This window comes from Lutzomyia longipalpis, chromosome 4, assembly GCF_024334085.1.
Source record: "Lutzomyia longipalpis isolate SR_M1_2022 chromosome 4, ASM2433408v1".
In the NCBI taxonomy this organism is placed as follows: domain Eukaryota; kingdom Metazoa; phylum Arthropoda; class Insecta; order Diptera; family Psychodidae; genus Lutzomyia; species Lutzomyia longipalpis.
In genome coordinates, this window is record NC_074710.1 from 6,451,388 (window position 1) to 6,467,717 (window position 16,330).

The 16,330-nt window shown below is 32.1% G+C and overlaps 3 protein-coding genes across 6 annotated transcripts in view; 1 reads left to right on the forward strand and 2 right to left on the reverse strand.

The window, feature by feature from the left end:
• The window catches only part of LOC129795849 (alpha-catulin), a 140,868-nt gene that overhangs the window by 76,356 nt on the left and 48,182 nt on the right, over positions 1 to 16,330 (forward strand). The gene's annotated exons all lie outside the window — the stretch shown is intronic.
• On the reverse strand, positions 1,934 to 3,988 carry LOC129794479 (ornithine decarboxylase 1-like). Its single transcript, XM_055835230.1, has 2 exons — positions 3,546 to 3,988; positions 1,934 to 3,328 (listed from the first exon to the last, which is right to left on the reverse strand). Exons 1-2 carry the CDS (start codon positions 3,986 to 3,988, stop codon positions 2,494 to 2,496), a joined length of 1,278 nt encoding a protein of 425 aa, XP_055691205.1. The 3' UTR covers positions 1,934 to 2,493.
• Positions 6,410 to 16,330, reverse strand: part of LOC129795837 (SLIT-ROBO Rho GTPase-activating protein 1-like) — a 42,231-nt gene continuing 32,310 nt past the window's right edge. For 3 of the 4 annotated variants that reach the window (XM_055837339.1, XM_055837340.1, XM_055837341.1), the window contains 6 exons: positions 16,130 to 16,235; positions 15,841 to 16,065; positions 15,705 to 15,775; positions 15,449 to 15,629; positions 14,210 to 14,594; positions 6,410 to 11,908 (listed from right to left, as the gene is read on the reverse strand). In XM_055837339.1, the coding sequence (XP_055693314.1) occupies positions 10,892 to 11,908; positions 14,210 to 14,594; positions 15,449 to 15,629; positions 15,705 to 15,775; positions 15,841 to 16,065; positions 16,130 to 16,235 (1,985 nt within the window). In that variant the 3' untranslated portion in view covers positions 6,410 to 10,891. The remainder of the gene's footprint in view (positions 11,909 to 14,209; positions 14,595 to 15,448; positions 15,630 to 15,704; positions 15,776 to 15,840; positions 16,066 to 16,129; positions 16,236 to 16,330) is intronic. The other variant, XM_055837342.1, reaches the window with a different exon arrangement.

Here is a 16,330-nt window from a genome sequence, read left to right on the forward strand (position 1 = left end):
AAAAGAATATTCTTAAATAAAACGTTTTTTATTACTCTATCTTTTTGCTTTTAACACATCCTGGACGGCTTGACGCACATCGGCGTCCACTGACAGTTCTCAATTCTGTACGCTGTAACAATTTGCCACTCTTTTTGCGTTTGACATTTACCCGGTAGGAAAACTTCTCCAACATTTTTTCAGCCAATTTTGATTGCTGACTCGTAAGGTATTCATATATGATTAATAAATCTATTATTTATTAAATTTATGAAATGATTTGAAATCAGCATTTAAAAGATTTCAAATAAGTTGTGACAAGAAAAAGGAATTATCTAGAATATTCTAGATAATGATAATTCTGGATATTATTATCCTATGAAGGAAATAGAAATAACAGACTAAGAATTTAGAATATTCTAGATTTTTTTAAATCACACTGTCACAGAGTAGATATTAGCTAAATACATGTATTATGAAGTTTTCAGAATTTTTAGAATAAAAAAGTCAACCTGCTTGTTGACGTTATCATCAGGTGATTTAGGTTATATATTTTACGAAAAGAAAATTTTCCTCTTACATAACCTCAATTTAATTTTTGTGATAAAAAAAATGCTTCATAATGTTTAATAGCAAAAAGGAAACTCGTCTGAGAGATTTTCACTGAAATTATCCCATAAATCTGACTTTTTTCCACATGAATATAAAAGTGCGGTTATGTTGGCATGAGAAAAAATGCCATATACATATGTCCAAAGATTTTTGAAAACTAAATTGTGTTTCCTTTGCGATAATTTTATATTAAAAAAAAATTGTGTTACACATAACTGAATATTGTGTCAAATAAATATTTTCTGATAACGTGCGAAGAACATAAGAACACCATGGTCCCACCGGGTAACATTTCTGGACGCCAGTGACTAATTGTTACATGTCGTGTAAAAAACCTTTGGGAAGTATTTTACCCGTCGTCAGTGTGTTAATTCTACACTAAATATCTTTCAATGCAGCCTGTGTGAATGAATAATCTAATCATCTTCCTCAAGGCTAAGTCTCTGGAAAGTATTGACATTCGTTGGCATAATTCCTAAAAAATGGTCAGAATTTTTCCACATATTTCACAATAGTTTTTGTTTAAAAACAACCTAAAACAATTCCAAACACTCAGATTCATGTAAAATATCCGTCAAAGTAGTTAATTGCTGCCTATCATGACGATGAATCATGCTTTAGCGGTCACAAAAATCACAAAAAGATTGAAAAAGCACCTCGGCAGGTCCTTATAAATCATATGATTTTGTAAGATTTTCTTACAAGTTATAAGAAAAAAGTCAGCCGGAATACCAAAATCTTTTCTTTTCTATTATAGCAAAAATGTTTCACGCGACGTGGTCTAAAAGTTGAACTGTGAAACTTTTTAGATCTTACAAATTTATAAGTTTTTTTTGTGAGAATGCCAAAAAACCTTATAACTCACGAATTGTAAGAAAAGAAAAGAAAATATTTTTGCCAGAATTAGCCCCAATATTTGAATTTTCTTGTTCAAATAAAAATCTAACAAAACTTTTTGAGTTTACGCATCTTTTGGTGGACGAAGTTTTCAGATATCTCAATCCAATCAAAAGTTATTCGCGATTAAAATCATACCCTAATTTCCTGGCTATCTGTACTTCGTCTCTGAATAGCCTGAATAGAGCTAAAAGCTGTGAGAAAATAATGGTTTGTTTTGAAAAGAAATTCTCACTCAGAAAAAAGTTGTAATTGTTACACAAAACTCTCATTAGCTTTCACAGCGTCTAGCTGAAATAATTTCAGAAAATTAAGATTCGAAAACAATAAGCGCAATTTACCATTTTACCCCATGATTGGGGCAAAAAGATAAATGTGCAAGGGTTCGGAAAGTGTACCGAAAATGCATTTTCCCGTAGAGATAGAAACGAATCGTCTGAGATAGAGTTGAAGTCCGGAAAATTTCCTATAAGATATTTCCGAAAAATTCTCCATTTTACCACAGGTTCCCCTAAGTTTTTCTTTATAGTTTATTATTCATATGTTAAGAAAATTCGGAAGCAGTCTTTGAGTTTTCAGGTGCTTTTATTTATCACATGAACAACGTTTCGGCCACCTTTTCGGCCTTCTTCAGGTTCAATTGAATAACAATTTGAACAAAAGAAATTAAGAAAGCGGTGAAGAAATAACTCTACAACAATTTTTTATGGTTCTCTTAATGATCGTGTGGTTTCAAATTATTTTCTCGACCTAGGGCAACACCCATATACTTGTGAATACCCTCCTTTTCATTCGTTAACATTGAGTGTAGAAATATATAGCATAAAATCTTTTTATTTCAATTTTAATATATTTTTTTAGGTTTAGAATTCACATTATTCTACCATTTCTTGTTACATTCACTAAAAATTAATAAAACAATTCAGGAAAAATCTGAGTTAATTACTTTTAGTTTTTAATGTCTAGATTTATGTACATTTTTATGCTTTTCCATGTATATATTTCTCATCCATTGAGAATCTTCAGTGTCTCATGATCAGCATAATGCAGGACATTCGCAATGGGGAAGCCATTGAAGTTGCACGCTAAGACAATGGAGTAAGCCCCCATGTTGGGGAAGAGAAGGATATCACCGAGATTAATATTCGGCAGTAGCAGATTATTGCAGATTTTGTCGATTCCATCACATGATTCACCCCAAATTGAACACTTGAGAAGATTTTCAGGAATTTCTGAATCTTCTGTAGAAGTTTGTCTTTGCGATAGAATCTTGGGAATGCCGACATCACGTCCATAAGCTACATCACAGAAGCATCCGTAGATCCCATCATTTATGTAGTACTTTACCTGCTGAATAGTTCCATCTTCATCCAGAATTTCCGTCTTTGAGTGCACCGTCACACCAATGGTACAAGCTGATGCCACAAAGTACGCCCCAGGCTCGGCAATCACTCTGATGCTCGGGTCTGGAAAGTATTCCTCAAGGGCAACATTGACAATGTCTGCAAATACCCCAAAATCTGTTCCTGAATTTCCCGGAAAACCCCCACCAATGTCCAGAAGAGTCATTTGAGTGCCAATTGTGTCTGCGTAGTTGAAGACATCTCGAGCTGCTGCAATAGCCTTCCCATAGGCAGGAGGATCCATGCAGGTACTACCCACGTGGAAGCTCACTCCCACCACGGATAAACCCAAATTCTTCGCATGAAGGAGTAATCGTGGAGCTTCTACTTTTGGATCACATCCGAATTTCTCACCGAGCTTACATAGAGCCTTCTTGGCGTCATAACGAATACGAAGGACAAGTCTGGACGATGAGAAAGAGTCTCTAAATGATTTTTTTATGAGGGAGTATGTTTTGATGATTCATTAAAGGAAGGAAGTTGTTAAAAAAAGAATCCTTGAAGAAATGAAGATTAAAAAAAATAAAAGTTGCAATAACTTTAACTACATTCTGTACTTGAACCAGTGATGTTAACGATATGAGTAGAATGACTTAACCACTGCACTATTTAACTTAAAAGAAACATAGAAAACGTAAAATGTGAAAAACTTACTGTGCATCGGGGTAAATTTGGCGAATCTTCTCGAGCTCAACGGTGGAATCGAATGTCATGAGGCGCGTATTGGTGGCAGCGGCGTGGCGAATGTGCGACGCGGGTTTCGCCGGATTGGCAAAGATAATCCTGTCGGGGGTGACGCCATGCTTGAGGACGGCATTAATTTCGGCGCGTGAGGCACAATCGAAGCCCGCACCGAGACGCGCCAGCAGCCGGATGACGTTGTCGTCGTCGTTGCACTTGACGGCGTAGAAGGGGCGCACGCGGGGCATCTTTGTGCACCAATTGACAAACTTGTGCGCCACATCGGTGAGATTGCACACGAAGAGCGCCTCATCCTGGCCCCCATCGAGCTCGTACAGCTTCTCCCGGAAGATCCGCTCAGCGTCAAAGGGCCCCTCAAACAGGCTGATCTCGCTGTTTTCCAGTTGCAGCTTCATTTTCTCTTTTCTTCTCTTTCTTTTCTTTTCTTTACAGGCACGAAAACTTCCTTCTTCTTCTCACGTTCACAGACTTAATTTTTTTTCTTTAAATCTTCTTCACACCAACTTTTGCGTGCTGATGTTTCGTCCTTCTTTACTTATCTCTATCTCGATTTTTCTTTAAATCCTTTTCTTATTTTCTTGTTTTAAGCACAGAAAAGCCTTTTCAATGAGCTGAGAAAATTCCTTTTATCAGCAGCCAAATAGACGAATTTTCTTTTAGTAAAAAACTAATTTCACATTCTTAATATTCAATAAAAAATAATTTATCACTTTTCACGTTTTTTCGATGATTTTCCAACCCTCGATTTAGTTCAAATGATCTATTTTTCAAATAAAATTTCAAAATAAACAACTTTTTGTGCAAAAAAAGCGAAATTCAGCTTAAAAAAAGTTTCCTTGCCTTCAGCTCTCTTCCAGAATGGTGTACTTGGAATAAATCAAAATATAAGATTGTCGCTGAATTTATAGAAAAATCTAAAAGAGGAAGTTACTAAGAAATTACATTGTTAATAATAAACATTTTTACTACCCATTAAAAACATCCTAAAACTTTTTTTCATAGGTTTTAGTCGTTAAATCTTCTTCCAGTAAAAATGTAATTTTTTTTAATAGTTTTTTTTTAGCTTTAGTCATACCTTCGGGCAAGTGTGAGCGAATTTCAAACAGAAAAGCCTATTTATCGGTCATAGGCCATGACCTCAAGAACTATTCAGTAAATATTATTTGATCTCAAAGAAGATCAAAAGATCAAAGGAACCAAAGAAACTTTTAATTTTCCTCTCTGGAAAAAACTAGAAGAATCAGAAGAATCCCCGGGAAAGATTTGTCCAAAAATGAATGTAATGACGTCAACGTTGAGATGTTTGTAGATTTTTTATTTTTTAACGAATGAATCATTAATGCAATTTGTCAATGATTCATGACAAGTCTATTTTATGCTTTATGCATTGACAGAGATGTAAAAAAGAATATGACGTCATTGATTATATTTCTAGAAAAAAATTTGCTAGTTTCTCTCAGCTGATTCCAGTGGAAAACAGAAAGTTTCTTCGTCGATTTCTTATTATTTTAATATATTTTCTACAAAATTACATAATGTGCCGATTGTGTATTTGGACTATGGAATTTCCTCATATATAGAATCAAGTAAGTTAAATAAAAAAAAAAAACGTCGAGATAATCTCAACTAAAACAAAATAAATAATATAAATTCAAGAAAATAAAATATTTTATTTTTCTACTACCGGAATAATTAAAAAGAGGTAAAATATTAAAAAAAAAAGAATTTTATAGGATTTATTGTAGGGGCTCAGGAATATAAATGTAATAAAAAAAAATTCAATTCGAAATTAAATTAAATTAATAAATTCAATAAATTCAAGTCCAAGTCAAAAAGCCATGGTGAAGAGAACCGTAATTGGTGCAAAGTGGATGCAGAAAGTGAAAATCAATTTGACAAAAATACCCTCAATTATTAATGCCTGAGGAAGGAGAAATAAAGCTCCGAAACGTCGCAGAAGTAATAAAAGAGTATTTTCTAAAGGTCAGATCCCACGTTTTGACTCCCACAACATTTGTAAATTGACCGAATCTCCAACATTAACAAAAATAAATTCTGTTAATGTTATAATAAATATTCTATTAGTTGGTGTTCCACTTCGTGGCCAACACCAAGTATTTTCATCTATTCTAATACAACATATAATTCTTACCAAAAGTCCCGTAAATTTTTCAAGTCTTTTTAAGGGTAGAACCCAGATTATTTGAGGAAATTTTTGTTAAGTCTGACTTTAAAAAGAATATCTAGAAAAGTCAATTCTCAACCAGAAATGCACAAGAAGTTCTAAGACTCTTCCTGTAACTTAATCCGTTTAATTTTTGTAAATACAAGGTGGCCAGGATGATAGATCATGATTTTAGTATCTTATAACTTTGATTGAGATATCTAACTCTGAATGTTTTTTTTTTAATTCAAGTGTTAAAAGTAGCATTTTTCTCCTTCGAAAAAAGCATCTTTCAAGTAAATTAAGTCAAATATTTGATTTGTTAATAACTTTCGAATTGTTTTGAGAAAATCAGCAGACATGGAGCCAAGAATATTTCATCGCTTTCCATATATGTATCTACATAAAAGTTAACTTTCACATTTTTTTTGCTCTAGCAGCTACAATTCTTATAATATTCACTTGAAGTTTTCATTTAATCTCAATTTAATAAAAGGTTTTAAATTGGTAAAATCGTGGTTTAATCTCTGGGCCACTCTGAAGATTGTTTAACATCTTCTTTTGCCATTTTAATGCACTCTAGCTAAATAAAGTAACTTGCGGCGCTGCAGAGAAGTAAAAGTAAAAAATAAATAAAAGAAAATGCCAACACTTTGAGACGATTATACATTTTTATTTTTAAATGTTTTTTGACCTCCATAAAATAAATCTTACAATAAAATTATTTTAAATGTAACATAATTAATTCAATTGAGAGAGAACTTCATTCAATAAATTTTTTTTCTCACTCAAAATGTATTTTTCTTCTTCCTTATTTTGGAGTAAAGAAAGGAGAAGCCGTTTTACACGGACAAGAATTGTCCGTTTATTTTTGCTCTCACTCGTTTAAAAATTTTTCCATTTTTTTTATCAAACAACACTATTAAAATATATTTTCTTTGATCCATTTTACCGCCGTTTCCGCTATTTTTTCTTCTTATTTTTTCCCTCATTTCCTTATTATTTTTTTTAGGAAAGTTTTGTGAAAACTTATATAACTTCTAAAAGTTCCCTCTTGAGTATCTTTTTCTCTTCCCTTGGGCTTTCTTTCTTTATCATGTTTGTTTTATTTATTTATTTATTTTTGGTTGAACATTGATAAAATTGATTATGAGATTACTATATTTTGTTTTATCTTCATTAATTCCATGGACATCGATATTTTTTTCTTTGATTATTTCTTTCTTTTATGTGAATATATTATTGTTTCTTGTTTCGTTATCGTGTTTTTTTCATTCATGACTCCCACCCTCCTGTTCTGGCCTTTTATTTTTTAAATCTCTTTTAGATACCTGTAAAATGTAGCACATCATTTTTGAAATGTTTTTTTAGTTATAATTTTCTAAATTTAATGATTAGGTTGGTTTCTTTAATTTTTTGATTTTTTAGGGACATTGTTGTGTAGATAAATATTAGTTGGATTTTTTTTAATATAAATTCTACATAATATACGGATTTTGTGATGCTTGTTTTTTTAAGTTTAGTTTTTAGCCAGTAGTAGGAAATAGTTTAGGTATAATGCTATAAAATGCATCCAAAAAGACAGTTTAGGTATATTTTACTTTTTGAAAAGTTTTTTTAATGGTTAATTTTGGGTAAATTAAAGTCAAAAGTTTTCAAGGAAAATTGAAAAGATTTTCCCAAATCATTTAAAAGAAAAGAAATATTTATAAATGTTTGTAAATAAATATTATCTTTCGAGATAATTTTTTTTTCATTTCATAAAATATTTAAAAAAAAAAAAGATCTATAAGAGGAAGATTTTAAAAATTCAATTTAAATTCTAAATAGTTCTAAAGACTTTCATTGCATTTACCTATAAAAATTCTAGAGTTTTAAGAGATTCAATAGAAAAAGAAAATTTTCTTCAAAAATATTTTTAAAAGAATAAATAAATAAATCTTCGAGAGACTCCAAGAATTGGCACGAGTTTGTCTTCTCATGTATCTTTTTTTATCAATAGTCTTTTATTTTCTTTTTCATTTTGTGCAAAATTTGCCGTTGTAGGATCGATACTAAATATTTCTTTTAGGATTTTTTTCTTTCTCATCTAAAATGTCTTCTAGAAATGTGCTTTTAGTATTGAAGGATTAATGTCCTAAAAAACTTGGTTTGTGTGTGAGATAAAATTTTATGTGCATTTTTTCAGTCTCTCAGAAAAGTTTTATCGCAATAAATTATTATTTTTTCTCTCTACGAAAATTTCTACATAAATTTTTTAAAACACTCTCCTAAATATTATTAATTAAAAATTTCTGGTCCAATTTCTATTAAATATTTCTCTGTTTTTCTTTATTTTTTTCAATGTTTTTTTCTTTCAAAAACAATGCTTTTAGTTATTTTGTCTTTCCAACACTATGATGGAGAATAATTTTTAACAAAATAAAAATCTTTTTTCCAACGATTTTAAAATCCCTTTTTTTAATCTTTCTAATCTGTGCTAATCAGCTGTTTTTTTTTTATTAAATTTTCATCAAATTTCTTCAAAAAGAAAAAGAATTCTTCAAGAAGAAAATGTAAGAAAGACTTGAGATCAGAGAATATTCTTCCTCTTTCGCGATGAAAAATACAAACTCAACAATCACAAAAAGAAAAATATCGCTTATTTTTCTTATTAAAGTAAAAATAGTATTTTTCAAAGTTTCAGAGAAATTAAAAAGAAAATCTAGAAATTAGAAAAAAAAATTCTAGAGCTATTTCACTTCACATTAATCTTTTTTTTGCTTTCTATAAATTCTTAAACAGTCTTTCCTTTGGTTTAACTTTTACTTTTTCTTTTATTTCTGTCTGCACATCTATGTTGATATTTTATTTATTTTTATTTTATATTATATTTTTCACCTACATTGTATACTCTTTTTTTTTCTTTAACCCTTTAACGTCCAACGTGAAACATAAAAACATTGAAACATGCGCTCTTTTATCGTGATTTTTATTCTATGAATTTTTTTAGAGGACTTTTCTCACTCAGAACGTCTTCTTTGACCCCTTATGCGTGAATTTGATGCATTTGTAACATGCAAAAACAATTACATTCATAAATAATTGAAAAAATAAAATGTTTCACGTTTGGGTCAGCGTATGACCCAAAAAACCTTAAAGGGTTAATATTTCCTATAAGAATTCTTGTGGGATTAAACATGATATTTTTTGAGCATTATTCTCTCAAGGATAAAAGTATAATGTTGGGACGTCATAAATTGGATTTTTTTTTCAGATAATATCAAATATGTTTGAGCACCAATGTTGCACATTTAATCCAGCTAACAGTGATGTTCTATTATTTGTGGCAAAGAAGACAGAGAAGTTAATTGAAAATAGTGTAGCAATTTAACAGAGATTTAGAAATGCAAAAAAAAACATCCATGAAACATTTGCGTGAATATTTTATCAATGTTTCAAGAGAAAAAAAATCTACCTTAACCATTGGAGCAAACAGGAAACATTTAAGACGAGTAAAGAACGAATAAGGAGATAAAAATAGATTTTTCAATTAACCCTTTCGCGATCGTTTGAAACTTTTTTGAATTTTTTTTTGAAACTTTACGAAGACATTTCTCAATTTAAACGTTTTCTTTGGCTTCTTCTATGGAAACTAATGCATTTATGAGTCAGTGTATAATTAAATTGACGTGAAAGGGTTAAAAGAACGTTTAAAATGAATTAAAAAGTATAATTTTATAATCTTTAATTTATAAAAATTGTGATTACTAAACCAACTGAATCGAATTTAGACCTTGTTTATTCTGATTATACATTTTGAAAGTTTGTCAGTCCATTTCTAACCCCTAACGTTTTTTTCTAACGTTAGATTTTGCTATTCTAACGATTAATGAGTTTTTTTTTGCTGCAGCCAGTCATTGCTTATCTCTCTGAGCGAATCTTTGCTGATTTCTTGCAGAAGATTTGAGGATTAAAAAATTTCTTTTGATCAGAAAATTAGGATTTTAATTAAAAAAAATCCTTTTGATCTGGAGAATGCTAATTTTGCCTAATGACAGACTTTTTCGTCAAAATGGAACATTCCTCATGAAATTGGAACATTTTTCTAACCAAAATTAGCATTTTCCTGGCCAAAACGGAAAATTCTCCTGATATCAAGGAGGATTTTTTGAAAAAATCCTAATTTTCAGATTAAAAATCCAGAATTGAATAAAAAATGGAAAATCTGTTTGGCTATTCCGGGACCTACCCCATTATTGTTTCCTCAAAAGTAATAAGTTTCCGGGTTTTTCATGGGCTAAATGGGTGTACCCACCCAGAAAAACTCACGTTATCCAGAGCTTTCGGCTCCGTTCAGAGCCTTCTTCAGTGGCTACAGAGAGAAGGAATTTATTTATAAACATTTTCTACAAAAACAAAACAATTTTCCACTCACTGTTTTTGTAGAAAATGTTTGTAAATAAATTCCTTCTCACTGTAATCACTGAAAAAGGCTCCAAATGGAGCCGAAAGCTCCGGAAAATGTGAGTTATTCTGGGTGAGAACCCCCATTTAACCGACGAAAAACCCAGAAAATTATTATTGTCTACACGCCGGAAAATCACTTCTTTTTTCTCAAAAGGTTTAATGATTCATGAAAAACGTCCTTTAAAATTCAGAAACTCTCCCGATTTCATAAAAGAAAATGTATCTATTGGGTTGTCGAATATTTATTCGGTTAGATCCGGATTCTAACCTAACATTTTTACGATTACATTCAATGGGGATGAATGAGTCAGAAAATAAAAATTGTAATGAATTTATGTGAATATCTTAGGTTAGAAATTCGTGTAAATATTGGACAAACTAATATTTCAATATTTTAAATATATTTTTTTTAGAAAATGAGTTTTCAGATTAACGTAAAAAATTAATAAATATCTTTAAAAAAAATTCTGCGAGTTAAAAGAACGTTAGACAAAAATTGACTGATTAAATGCAAAGAAAAACCTTAAAAGCTTTTCCATTTAACCATTTAAAGAATAATTTCCACTGAATTTAAATGAAAAACTTTATGGTTTTGCTACACAATTTTCTGCACTGTTCTGTCTTTTTTTCTTTTAATTTTTCATGGAAAGTTTATGAGAATGGATAAGGGGCTTTCTTTTTTTCTTTACTCAGGATGCGCCCTTCTGGTCATTTCGGGTGTTGAGGGGGGAAGGACGAGGGCTTTTTTGAGGAATTGCGGCTTAACCGGCTTTACGGGCTTAAAGGAGGACAATGTTGGGGGATTTGTGCTCGTACTGGCTTCTGCAGCTGTACTACTGGCACTCCCAGCACCACCCCCTTGGAGGCAGCCACCCGTGAGTTTGAGATCAGCAAATTGAGAAACGAATTTTTGGGTATTTCTTGCCGGAATGGGGCTCTTGTGGACAACAGTCGCACCACCATCCTCACATTCAGTTGTGTTGTCTTCAGTAATGTGCAAACTTACCTCCACTGCCTCCTCCGGGGGTTCCTTCTCCTGTGGCTTCACTTCCGCTTTGGGTTTTTCCACCTTCTGAAAGGGAAGTTTTACTTCCTTCTTCCCCGGCGGAACACCACCACCCCCGTCAAATTGCCCCTCAGCACTGAAACGCTCATTCTTCTTCAGCGTACACTGATTCTGCGTGGCAAAGCGCTCAGCTGATGACAAATCCACCTCCACATCTTGATCGAGACTCTCCCGTGAACCCTCACGCTTCACCTCACCCGAATGATTGGCCATTGCTGGCAAATCCATCACTAAATCCGGTGCAATGCGATTCCGCGAGAGAATTCGCGGTGTTGTCAAGCTATGCTGTGAACTCAGCTCTGCCCTCTTCTCCCACAGCTCACGATTCTGCTGGAACATGTTGCACACGCGATTTTCGGATAAACTGAAGCTTTTTGAGTGAAATTTACGCGGTGCCTTAACCACCTCATCATCCCCACGATGCTTGAGGACATCCGTATCCGAATGCCTCACCCCAATCTTCTCCAATTGCCCATCATGCTCCCCCTTTTGGCGCACTTCCACCTCATCCACATCCTCTTCTCCCACCACGTCCGCCACATCGCCATTTGTGCCCACCTCCGTGCTACTTCCGGAGGCCACAGGTTGTGGTGGTTTGCTGGGTTCAGCATAAATTGGTTCATTCTTTCGGGCACCCTGAAAAGACAGAGTTAAAGAATTTAGGGAAAATATCAAAATGAAGGAATAATGAAAAATTATTTTCCCTTCAAAATTAAGATTTTTAATCTATTTTATTTATTAATTTAACAACAACAAAAATTAAAAAAAAAATTAGTGGGGGAAGCTATATTAGTGCATTAGAGAGAGGGAGAGAGAGAGAGATGGAAAGGGTGAGAGAAATATTTAATAAAAAAAAGCATTTTAAGCACATTTATTGGTGGTTAGTGTGAGGCAAAAAAAAATTAACACTGACAAGCAAAAATTAGTTGATAATTATATTCATATTTTCATTGTGAAGGACACAAAGAGACAAAAAGCATAAAAATGACGTCATTATTTGCATTTTTATTCATATTTTTGTCGGCTTTTTCCCAATTTAATCTCAGAAATTTCTGATTATTTCTTTCATTAAAAGGTCTTTCACATAGAAAGTTGGTAAACTCCTTTAACCCTTGAAGGATTTTTTTGGCTATTGCGACTAATTAGATTTTTTTAAAAGTTATTAAAAAATATTTTTTTTAATCTAACGTGATAAAATATCTATATTAGTTGGAAAATTCAATAACTTTAAGTTTGTTGAAAGAAACTTTTCTCTTCTTGAGAGAAAATTAAGGACAAGGGGTGTTTAACTGCTGAATATTTTGATTTTGTTGGCGAATCAACCGAATAACTTTCTTCGGCTTTTCAATACTTATTGAGCTTCAATTAATTGGAATTATTAAAGACTTTTCTCATCAATTTGAATCTTTTTAGAACTAGTACTTCTCAGGCTTGAATTTAGTACTTATTTAAGCTTTCTTTTTCTTAATCTGAGCCTTTTTAGAACTAAAATCCGAATAATTTTTTTCAGCTTGAATTTAATGCTTTTCTACGTTTGAATTTAGTACTTCTTAGGCTGAAATTTAGTACTTTTTAGCACTTTCATCTAATGCAGAATATTTTGATTTCCTTCTGTGAATCATCCGAATATTTTTGTTCAAATAAACATCCCTTGTTTAGGACAAAGTTTTGAGGTTAGAAATATCCTATCCTCCAAGGGTTAATACTTAAAAGTATAAAAAGTTTTCAAAAAAAAATTTCATTAATTTTTGCGAATTTTTTTTAAGGATTTTTCTTTTAAAATTTTTTGTTTGTTTAAATCCCTTTTTTTCTACAACCAATTCTATTTTGCTTGTCAGTTTTTTTCTTTTTCGAAAAAAAAGCATCAAAGGGTTAAGAAATACAAACAATTTAATATTAAAAAAAATAGAGTTAAATATTCCCAATTAAATGAAGATGCTAATTTTCTGCAGTTATAAAAATAAAAAAAAAACAACAGAGGGGGGCGATAATGGTCAACAAAAAGCATCTCACCTTTAGCATCTCTCCCCTCTCTCTTTCACATATCTACCCATTTTCTTATCTCTCGCAAATTTATCACTCACAAACACATTGAAAAAAGTTTTTTTTTTTCATTTAAAGGCAAAAAAACAATAAAAATAAATTGTAAAAAAATGCATTTAGCAAAGCTTCCGACAATAGCACGAAAATTGAGATAAAACAAACATTTTAAAAAGAAAAAATTAATTAATTTTAATTTGCAAAAAAATGTTTTGTTTTATTTATTGTATAAAAAACTATGCTAAAATAAAAAAAAATACAACACATACATTCAAAAAAATTAAAAAAAAATAATAATAAAACTAATATAAACATGCTTTATTTGTTTAGATACCAAAAAGTATTTTGTAAAAAAAAAATTATATAATATTTAGAAAAAAAGATCTACATGCTAAATACTGCTTCTTTGTCATATTTCTCTTTCATTAATTTACTATTTTTCTCAATAATTTTATATTCTATTTTCATTTGTAACATCTCCCTCTTGAGATTCTCTTCTAGAGAATTGTTTTTAATTTTTTTTTCTTTCCTATTTTCATGTTTAGTCGCAAGAAAAGGCGAAAAGTGGCACATTTTTTGTTTTTAAAAATAAAATTAACACAAAAAAAAGAAAAAAAGAGCAATTAGTTTTCACGAGGAAAATAAATTATCTTAGAAAAACAAATCAGATAAAATCTCACATTTTTTTCCAACTCTCTCTGTCTCTTCCGGGAAAAAAATATTCATCATCACTTTTTTTGGAGACATAAAGAGAATAAGAAAAAATAATTTTAAAAAATGATTTTTTTTTAATGAAAAAAGGGAGATTCAGGCACGAACTAAACGTAATTTAAAAAAAAAAAATGAGTGAAAAATAAATGAAAAAAAAAATGAGAGCTAAACTGTAGTTTCCAGTACCTCAAATTGGAAGTGATTGAAGTCCTCCAGGAAGTCCATGGAATTCTCAAAGGAATGCGGCTCATCGTGGTAGCTGTACTTGGACTTAACTGTGTCCACTGTGTCGTAGTGCAAGAAATCCTCAGGTGGCCTCTTTGGCTCCACCATTGGAATCCCTATTTGAAGCTGCTGTGCCGTTGGCTGCTGTTGGCTAACTTCCTCACTTTGTGGTGCATTTTCCGTGGTATTTGCTGACTTTGGTGCCTGCGCGGGAGCTGATTGGCTCACCGTGTAGACAGTCAGTTGACTGGGAATGACAATTGAGCCACTCGGTCGACGCTTTCGGACTGATTCTTCTGAACTTGAGGACTTCATGTGATCACTCCCTCGATCACGATCTTCGTCTCTGTGTCAATTAAAATATTGCCACGTTAATAAGGCCCTACCAATGACCTTCTATTATCCCTGCTCAATTCTTATAAAGTTAATCTAAAGTTCTAAAGTAATATATTAAAATTTTAAAGATAAAAATTGCAAAAATTTTGAGGAATTAAAAAAAAGTTACTTGTAGTTGCACTAAAAGTGTTGCCGAACCGAAGTATATGGTAAAAGTGAAAACAAAAATTTGGGGACTACTTAGGGGATATATTTACTCCTTTGAGGACTGCAGGCAAGCTAACGAGCTGATTGAACTAAAAATAATTTTTGTGGGTTTCTTTGAGCTCAAATAAGACATTTTTAGCAAAAATTTCCAATTTAAAAATATTCAGTTTTTCGTGGTTTTTGATCCTGTGATTTCTTGGGGATGTCCTTTTGTGATCTCAAAATGTTCTGGGTCCATAAAGACATAGTCCTGCATTGCTTTTGGATTAATAAATTAAAATTAACTAACTAAAATTTGTGACAAATTTTTGTTAAAAGAGCTGAGATGCTCCCTCCGGAGGCGTCAAGGATGCGTGTCAATCCAAGAAAAACACAATTTTTACCAGAGCTTTCGACGAATCACCTCGCCTTCTTCGGTGGTCAATTTTTGTCTACTTTCGGATGCAAAAAAAAATTTTTTAAATTGAGAGTTTCCATCAGCTAATAACTCAATTGTCCTCAATGCGTTAATTTAACAACACGTCTAATTTTAATTAGGTCGTTTTGAAATAATTTTTCCTGTCGCTTTTTTGGTTCGCTGTCTTTAAATTAGGGTTAATAAAATTGGAGAGAAAAAAATCTTAGGATTGGGGAAAGACAGAAGTTTGATAAACTTACTTGATTTTCAACGAAATATATTTGTCCGGGACGAGACCTTCCTTCCCATTAACCGTACCCTGCCACCAATCATTGGACACTTGCTTCCGAAGAATAACCGTCTCACCCTTTCGGAGACTCAATTCACGGTTGGATCGAGCTGAGAAGTCAAACTGAACTGTCGCTTCAAGTGTATCGGATTCTGTTATAATTGCACAAAAAGAAATGAATAAGAATCACAAATTCTTTCCCAAAAAAAAAGAACAACAAAACTCACCATCTTCTGATGGATAAACCTCTGAGTCTGGGTCTTCAGCAACTTGTTCCGTTGGAGAGTCACCAACCTCACTGAAAAATGTAATTAAATATTAATTTTTCAAAACAAGAACTAAAATTAATGAGAAAACACCTACATATCAATATATGGCTCCTGGGAAATGTACTTCTCATATTGCGTCCCACCGAGATCTCGAGGGAAGAGCTCTTCGTGGAAAACAATCATATTTTTGATGAGTTCATTCACTTGATTCTGAAACTGCACCTGATCCTTATCCTCCGGGGCTGGCATTAGTGTTGGTCCAAAGCAAATGGCCAAGTTGTATGCATCCATCATATTTTCATCTGAATACTCTGAAAGACTACAAGGAAAACATTTTGAAACTTCTTAAAAGAAACCAGAAAAAGAATTCCCAAAGAACTTACTGGTTGAGAAATGCAAAGAGATATCGAATCACAATAATCACAGAGCGTGGTAAGCTCTGAAGGAATTTCCTAATTCCATTCACAATTTCCTGTTTTGATTCCAATTCTGTGTTAAGAAATGAAATAAAGTTAATAGTTAAATTGAAAGAAAAACGTCTGAAAAGGAAAAAAAAGCTTGAAAAGCAGAGGAAAAGTACTCAC